The sequence below is a fragment of the Phascolarctos cinereus genome, unplaced genomic scaffold, assembly GCF_003287225.1.
Source record: "Phascolarctos cinereus isolate Bilbo 61053 unplaced genomic scaffold, phaCin_HiC Scaffold_5;HRSCAF=322, whole genome shotgun sequence".
Lineage (NCBI taxonomy): Eukaryota > Metazoa > Chordata > Mammalia > Diprotodontia > Phascolarctidae > Phascolarctos > Phascolarctos cinereus.
This window is the reverse complement of record NW_027555958.1, coordinates 248,265,569-248,274,481: the sequence shown is the minus strand read 5'-3', so window position 1 is coordinate 248,274,481 and position 8,913 is coordinate 248,265,569. Positions and strand designations below refer to the sequence as shown.

Sequence of the window (8,913 nt, the reverse complement as noted above, 5' to 3'; positions counted from 1 at the left end):
AACCTGGGTTCTCAAAACCTCAACCTCCTAATCTACAAAAGAGGTTTAGCACTTTTTACCACACAAGGTTGTTCTAAGAAATGCATTTTGAAATAATGAAAGCTCTTTACAAATGTTAAGTTTTAAAGCTCTATCTCTATGTATGCTAATATTATTCTTATTAATTGAGGTTGGGGAGCTGGATCTAACCCATTCTTAAGGAAACAGAGTAGACCCTGGGCAGAGAGACCACAACAGAATTGCAGCCATGGATCCCCAGCTGGCAAGCAGTCCTGAGAAAGGACTCTGTCCCATCTGCCAAGAGCATCTGAGGGAGCCAGTGAGCACTGACTGTGGGCACTTATTCTGCCAAGTTTGCCTCATCCAACAAGCTATAAAGGCCTCAGATGGGGACATCCTGAACTGTTCTGTTTGCCGGAAGCCCTGGTCTCCGAGCATTCTAGGGGCAGGCTACTCTTGTGAGGACCACCAAAAATTGGTGGGCTGGTTCTGTGAAGAAAAGCATCTCTTCCTGTGTTCTCACTGCCGTGCATCTCCTGAACACCAGACCCACCATGAGCTATCCATTGACATAGCCATCATCCACTATAAGGTAAGACCGTAAGAGCCAATCCTCTGACTCTCTGGGCCATTGTCCTCTTCTGCTCCATTTTCAGAGCATATGGTATCCTTAGTCCCCCAAGTCACTCTTACTTCTCTCATATTCATTATTTCTTTCATATCCTCCTAATTGGGATATTCTTCCTTGAGTCTAACTTATTTTCTTCTTACTGCACTATCCACAAAAGTGAAAGAAAACGTTTGCTTTCCTTTCTTTGGGCTCTGGCCCATTTTCACCCACTTGTAAAGAGCTAGGTGATAATAATCGTTCGAATTTCTATAGTATGTTTCAATATTCACAAAGTAGTTTCCTTACAAAGAGCCTCAGAGGTTCCCTTCAGTTCCCAATATATGACAGTCATTTATTTATTCATTCAATTAACATTTTTCCCAGTACCTACCATGGGTAAGACTCACATTTCTAAAGTACCTTAAGATCTCAAAGCTGCTTCCTCCATTAAAAAAAAAAACTCTTGTGAGGGAAGTGGGGGGGGGAACAGTATTATACCCATTTTACAGATGAAGAAACTGAGCCCCAGGGAGGTTATGTGATTTGCATGTTTTCATACAACCAAGTAGAGACAAGACTAGAGCCTAGGTTCCTAGGACAATAAGTTTAGAGCTGGAAGTGATAACTAATCCAAGTCCCTCATTTTCAGATATGGAAACTAAGACCCAGAAATATTAAATGTCTTGTCCAAGCTCACACAAGTAATAAGGAAGAGAATTGGGGTTGGAGCAAAGGGCCTCTGATTCTCAATCCAATATCCCTTTCCCCAAACTGCACTATTCTCCAGCAGCTTATGACCCTACTAGGTCAATAAGACAGGCATACAAATAACTATGGTACAAATAGAATGTGTTAAATACATAGGAAAGATTCGTACAGTGCTTTTAAAAATTCAGAAGAGGGAAAGATCACTTCTAAGTGAGGCAATCAAGGAAGGCTTCATGGAAGATGTGACATTTGAACTAGGCCAAGGACGATGGGTAGGATTTCAACAGCAGAGATTAGGTTGAGGGAGAGGGCACTGCAGTCAGAGAAAATAGTTAGGGACATACTTGCCGAAGGAAGAATATTGTCCTGTCTATTAACCCAGTGAGAGAGAACCTGGAAAAAGTAGATGAGGGCAAGGTCACAAAAGTATCTGGGTTTGGAGTCAGAGCAGTGTATTTGGAATCAGAAAGTCTAGCTTAGAACACCAACTCTGTCATTTATTATCTATGTGACCATGGTCAAATCACTCTCTCCCTCTCTTCCAGGGACTCCATTTCATCCTCCTAAAACAAAAGAGTTGGATTAAATGACCCTCAGGGACTCTTCCAGTTCTAACGTCCCATAATAATTCCATGAATGAACAGCTAAGAAGTATTTTTCTCTCTTTGAATGGATATCCATTCAAGAGGTGACTTTGACTAAAAAACTGGGAGGTTAGGGTTCAAAAGGTTGGCACTGAACTCCTTCTTTTGAGTAGATGTACCATTCCCTTAATAATTACAAAGAGGTGCCTGTCTCCTCAGGAACGAATCCATCGAAAAGTCAGAAAGCTCCGGAAGTTCTTAGGGGAACCTAGGCACCTTCCTGAGGAAAAGGGAAAACTTCAGACTCTGCTGGTAGGTCCCCAAAGCCTTAACAAGAAACATCTCTTACGCACATAAGTTTACTTCTTATGGATGACTTTGAGCACACATGTATTTCTTTGAACATGAAGGTATATATTATTGTGTAGGGGTAGAGGAAATCTATGACTGTGTTCACGTTTTGTGATTTCCAAATGTCAATAATTAGTCAATAAGCATTTATGAAGCACCTACTGTGTGCCAGAAACTGTGCTAAGCACTGGGGATACAAAGAAAAGACAGTCTCTGCTCTCAGGAGCTCATAATCAAATAAAGAAACATCACATAAAACGGAGCTGAAAAGAAGTAGGGGGGTACCTTGTGAAAGGGCAAGTGCAGCCAGGTGGGAAATGATGATGGGAGAGAAAAGGATGCATAGTGCATGCAGAGGGGTAATATTACCCTGTTTGACGGATAAAGAACTTGAGACTCAGAAAATTAAACTACTTACTAATGTTTATAGAAAGGAGATCAAAGAGAGGGGGCATGTGTTCAGTCTGTGGGTTGCATGTCTCTTGGGAACAGATATGAGGTAATTAGAGTTGACATTATATATGGAATAGGAACTAGACCTGTGATTTCATTGGTATAGGAAACTTTCAAATGGGAGAGAGCCTCCACTAATGAAGATGGGCACCTTCTCTCAAATCAACAAGCACTTATTAAGTGCCTACTGTGTGCCAGGCACTGTGCTAAGCACTAGGGACACAAACAAAGAAGACAATTGCTGCCCTCAAGGAGATCATAGTTTAATGGAGGAGACAACATAGAAACTAGGTACAGACAAGACATATGCAGGATAAACTAGAGACAAAGGAAAGCACTGACATTAAGGGGAATGGGCGAAGGTTTCCTGCAGAGGATGAGAATGTAGCTGGTACTTAAAGGAAGCCAGGCAAGCTAGGAAGTAGATAGCATTCCAGGCGTGGGGACGGCCAGTGAAAATGCCCCAAATCGGGAGACAGAGTGTCTGGCGTGAGGAACACCAAGGAAGCCAGTGTTGCTGGATTGTAAAGTATATGGCAGGAAGTAAGATGTAAGAGATGGGAAAGGTTGGAGGGGATGTGTCAGACCAGGACTTGAACCCAAGTCTCCGTGTTTCTGAGACCAGTTTTTCATACATGATGACATGCTGCATCGCCTGATGTTCAGGTAGCATTCTATTCAAGTTGTCTCATTCGATTCTCATAGTAACCCTGTGAGACCAGCAGGGCTGGTGTCCTCATTTCACACAAATGAGAAAGATACAAGTCAGAGAGCTGAAGTGACCACACAAGGACACTTCACTGATTCCAAACCCATTGTTTTTGCCAGTGAACAACTGCCTGATGCAACTGTCCCAGAGAAGGGATGGTGAGGCTGAGGGAGCTATCCTTTTCCATGGCTCACTTTCCATCACCAATTCAGATTCTTGACAGTCACTTTATCTCCTCCCTCCAGGGCTGAAAGATGAACTCATTTTGCTGTCCTTAAGCTCCAGGATTTTCTTTTTCTGCAGAAACAGATAGACTCAGAAAAGCATAGGCTGAAGGCTGTATTGGAGAAACAACAAACTGGGGAACAGTTGGGCTCTCCCCTTCAGCGGTGGCTAGACAGGCTGAATAGCATCTCAGAAGAAGTTAAAGAACTCCATGACAAAATCTCTGAGGCAGAAACCTGTCTGAATGACCTGATCACTGAATTGGAGAAGACATCTAAGGAACTGAACATCACCTTGCTAAAGGTCAATAGCTTGCCCCTAAATTAGGAACCTCTGAAGCACTACAACTATTTCCTTTTTGTCTGTAAGAGGTGTGTGATTCTCCCCAGTTACATAGAGTGAAACTGGAAACCAGAAGTGGCTCTGTGACTTGCCCGAGGTCACACAGCTTATCTATAATGTAAGAGTAGAATGGGACATGAAAGAAGAAAGAAAATAAGGAAAAGGAAAATGCATTTATTAAGCATCTGCTGTGTACCAGGCACTGTGCTAGGTGCTTTATAAATATTGTCTCTTCTGATCCTCACAACAATCCTGGGAAGTAGTTAACATTATCCTCATTTTACAGTTGAGGAAACTGAGGCAGACAGAGGTTACATGATTTGCCAAGGGGCACACAGATAGTAGGTGTCTGAGGTCCAATTTGACCTCAGGTCTTCCTGATTCCAGGCCCAGCATTCTCCCCATTGTGCCACTTACCTGCCTCTGTTCCTCATAGCCCAGTGAGGAGGTTGATCACACCCTGTATCCCTCAGTTTGGAGAGGTAATCCCTGAGCCAGATGGCATGGCAATGGAAATAACCATCTCCTATGTTCCTAAGGATGTAGAGGTAACCCTTGGGTGGGATAGTAGAATGGACATAATGTCTGGAACTGAGTTCCTGTTATGTTTCTCTTTTTTCTCCTAGAGTGTCAGAGATTTATTAAACAGGTATGGAACTTCATTTTCTCTATTTCCCCCCTTTTCCTTTGGACACATACACAATTGCTTATTAAACACATACAGGAAAATGCAAACATACAGATATATGGACAGACATACACGGGCATATAATAACACACATATGGACACACAATTCCAACATAATTTGCATGTGGATCACCAGGACTTCATGATCCCCCAATATGGTTACCTCTACTAGTCAGTCAAAGGACACAAACAGTTTAAAGCAATGACATTTAATGAAATAACATAGAAAAACAAGTAGCAATAAAACATAAACCTGGAGCATATTCTCCTACAAATACATACATCATCAGTGGGAAGAGTGGACACACACAAGGAATTTGCATAGAGGGGCATATACATAGTGAACATATTTGACCAAAATGCAAGGATGGAGAGGGATGACTCATGCCTGTTACACATTAGGACCACTGATGTCACTGATGTCTTCTGGTGATGCCAATGATCTTCTCCTGACAAATCCTCTCTCCCTCACCCCAAATTCTTCATGTAGCATGTACTCTCTTCCAGATGCATAATCTCTGCCAGATGTGTAGTCTCCACTGGGCATTGCTTCTTGCTGGTCCCATGACTACCATTGGTTGCTGCCAGGGACAACTCCATTGGGCAAGAATGAGTTAGTGGAGTTTCTCTGCTCCTAGCTTCTAACTTCAGCTCAAGACCTTAGCTGGGATTCTATCCCTTTCTTAAGAGGATGAGTGGCCTCTGCCATTGCTTCTTTAATTTTAAGTCCATGGGTTTTGCAAGGAATGGGGAGATGTTAATGCTCTTTCAGAATGCAAAAACTCTTACCTACCCAGTCATTAGACAGGAACAGAGTGATTGGGATGGAAATCTTCCCAGAGTAATGGGGGAGAAACTTTTCTTACTATTTTTTTTCCTGATGCAGTGGTCTATGTTTCTTGGAGACTTGTCTAGAAGAAGTTTTCCTCTCCAGGATTTTCCTTATCCCAGGATCCAACATCTCTGAAACATAGATCAGGGCTTTACCCAACTCCCTAGTGACCTCAGACTCAATTCTTTTTTTTTTTTAACCGCATTTCCTAGCCATTGTGATTTGAATCTCTGTAATCCCAGCTACTGAGGAGGTTGAGGCTGGTTAGATCTCTTGAGTTCAGGAATTCTGAGCTGCAGTCAGCTACGCTGATCAAGGGTACACATTAAGTTCAGTATTAATATGGTGAGCCCCTCAGAGAGGGGGAAGGGGCACCAGGTTGCCCAAGGAGCGACAAAAACAGAATAGGTCAGGTCTCCGGTGCCGATCAGTAATGGGATCAGGCCCATGAGTACTAACTCCATTTCTAGTCTGGTAGAGATGGAGAGAACCAGTCTTTCAAACAAAAAATAAAATGCTCCCTAGTTTAGAGACAGAAAGTCTGTATTTCTTGTAGTTAAATTAAGCTAGCCACTGTTTCTAAAAATCTGGATTCTTCTAGTGAACTGCTTAGGGATCTGGGGGTCAGGGTCATCCCTATTTCTCAGTTCTAAAACTTTTCCTATACCACAAAAATTAGTAGGAAAGGGGAAAGCATAGAAACAAAGCTAAACTGAGGGAGAAAGCGCATTACTTATCCCTTACTTAATTGCAGTTGTGGATGAGCATCAACAGAGCTTTTTCAGGCTTTGAGCTTCCCTTACTCACATTCATGAACGATTTGCTCCCATGTGCTTCTCCTCCAACAGTGACCTGTCATGGAGCGTGCAATTCATTCTTTTTTCTTTTTAGTAGTAAAGATTTTATTCTTAAATCCTAGGAGTTATGTCACTTTTGTGGGTTTATTTAAATAGGTACATTAGAGCTGTTTGACTCTCAGTTTCCAAATTTCAAATTTGATAGAAAAAAATTTAACCCTGTTCTGTAACTTTTATCAAAGTTTTGCCTAAATACAATAACTAGGGCTAAAGACTCACCAAGGAAAGGGCTCTCCATCCAGTTCTCCTTCTCCACCTAAGGCCACTGAAATCCTCTCAGGTTCTCCAAACTGGAGTCTGAGGCCTCCATACTTGGCAAGAGGAAGGAGCTGGGCAGGGCGAGTGGCATGGTTATCAAGGAGCCAAAAGTAGAGACCCCTTCACCAGCGTAGAGTGGGGACATGCAATTTATTCTCTATCTACACTCCACTACTACACAAAAGGTGGGGCTTATTATTGTACAGTTATTTCAGTTGTGTCAGACTCTTTGTGACCCCATCTGGGGTTTTCTTGGCAAATATACTAGAATAGTCTGCCATTTCCTTCTCCAGCTCATTTTACAGATGAAGAAACTGAGGGTTGAGTGACTTACCCAGGGTCATACAGCTACTAAGTGTCTGAGGTCAGTTTTGAATTCAGGTCTTCTTGACTCCAGGCTCAACATTCTATCCACTATGCCACCTAGCTGCCCCAAAAGGTTGGTTAGCTATCTATAAATTGTATAACCCAACATAAAGACCCAAGAATTTTCTCTCTTTCTAGGTGTGTTCCAGGAAAACTACGATACCCAGAGGCCAACTCTTCTGTGTTAGAGCAGAAAGTAGGAAAGCTGCTTCAGCAGACATCCTCATCTGTGAACGCCCCTACCTCAGAACTGTGTGACTCTCCTCTCTCTCCTCCACCATCCTCCTCCAACCAACTTCCAGGCCAGACTGATTCTTCCTCAGTACTAGCTTCTGGGCCTGTCCCTTCTTCCCTCCCTGATTCCTAACCCACTTATACTTGGCCTATGGCAATAAGTTCCTCCTTACACTCCTTTCTCCTTACCCTGTGGCTCCCACCTATGGAGACTAAGATGGCACACGTCTTCAGGGTGATCTTAACTACCTCTGCTGCTGCTGAGAAAATAATACGGGCTACCAGTTATTCTCTCCCCCCCCCCCACCAGCAGCTTGGAAATGAGAACATCCTGGCTGCTTAAGGGCATACGCAGCAGACATGAGTGGTATTTAATGTAGAGAACAGAGCACTCAATTTGTAGTTGGGGGCCTTAGTTATAGCAGGGTGACCATGACCCTTGATTGATTTGGTTTATCTGCCCCTGGTTCCACCACATGAAATTGTGACCCCGGAGCCTTGTTAGTTACACAGAAGCACCTCCAATTGAGCTCAACATGCATGTTTGACACCTTTCTGGGAAGACACAGTAAATTCCTTATTGGTCTTTAGGGGCTAGAACTCTCTCCTGAAGATTGACAAAGGCTCAAGAGAATAGATATATGTAGGAAGAGCCCCTCTCTCTATGACCTGTGAAAAATCCAAAGAAAAATTGCTCCAACTTATCCTTAAGAAATTTGCCTAGCACTTTCTCTACCTTCCAGCAAAGGGATTTCTCTCCTCTACCTGAATTGGCTTTGGCATCTTTCGTCATAAATACACGACAGTGACTAGTGACCCTTAAAGACGGACATTTCCAGCCTTGATGGTTACCTTGTGAGTTAAGAGCTCTTGATTCAGGCATCAGATAATCAGAGAGAGTCTCTACCAGCTCACTGTCCAGGGAAGAACATCATTCCCAGGACGATCCTGCACTGAAGGACCATCAAAAATCATGCCTGAGCTGGCCAGAAATCTGAACCTTGACAACCCTCCTTAACAATTGTTGTGAGCTGCTGGAGCACGGCAGGTTTGTGATTAATGTGAACTCTCTGTTCAGCAATCCCACAAAGCATCTTTCCCTTCCAGGAACAGCATATGAGCATAATGGACTATTGTTATGGTTTGGATTGTTTGTTTGTTTGATGTTTTTGTATTTGTTTATGTGTACCTGTAGCTTCTGTGGTAGAAGAAATAAACCATTGTCCTATACCTGATGCCTGTACTGTATATTAAGTGCTTTTGTGGGAGAGCACCTTGTCACTTGTGATTAGGGAAACCTTATAAGTGTTTTTGAAATTTCTCTGGAGTTTTATTCTCTGTGAGATTCAGCTTTCTCATCTATAAATGGAGATTTTTACCTTATTTAGCTCACAGAATTATGAGGACTCGATGAGAAGATATATGTGTAAAGCTCTATAAATGGTAAATTACTATGCAAATAGAAAGTATGCTTATTAATTCATTTCAATTTAACAAAAACATATGAACCTTACACTTGATGGGAGGCAGTAGGCTGAGCAATGAAAATACAAAGACACAAATCCTGTTCTCAAAGAGCTGCCAATGTAATTGGGGGAAGAGTGGAAGGAGATATTATACATCCAGGCAAAGTACAATGAAAAACTGAGGAGAATGAAATCACTTTTAAATAAAAAGGTAAATGATGGAGGATATG

General features: G+C 42.4%; 1 protein-coding gene across 1 annotated transcript; it reads left to right on the top strand.

Moving 5' to 3' along the window:
* The first annotated feature begins 247 nt into the window (after nt 1-247).
* TRIM40 (tripartite motif containing 40) lies at nt 248-8,452 on the top strand. Its single transcript, XM_020974187.2, has 5 exons — nt 248-592; nt 2,122-2,214; nt 3,719-3,943; nt 4,609-4,631; nt 7,122-8,452. Exons 1-5 carry the CDS (start codon nt 248-250, stop codon nt 7,348-7,350), a joined length of 915 nt encoding a protein of 304 aa, XP_020829846.1. The 3' UTR covers nt 7,351-8,452.
* Nucleotides 8,453-8,913: the final 461 nt, after the last annotated feature.

Excerpts from the sequence above, each read along its gene's own strand:
- TRIM40 (XM_020974187.2), top strand. The coding sequence starts at position 248 with ATGGATCCCCAGCTGGCAAGCAGTCCTGAGAAAGGACTCTGTCCCATC. Across the intron at positions 2,215-3,718 it reads GAAAACTTCAGACTCTGCTG|AAACAGATAGACTCAGAAAA; the intron begins GTAGGTCCCCAA and ends CTTTTTCTGCAG. Across the intron at positions 4,632-7,121 it reads GTCAGAGATTTATTAAACAG|GTGTGTTCCAGGAAAACTAC; the intron begins GTATGGAACTTC and ends CTCTCTTTCTAG.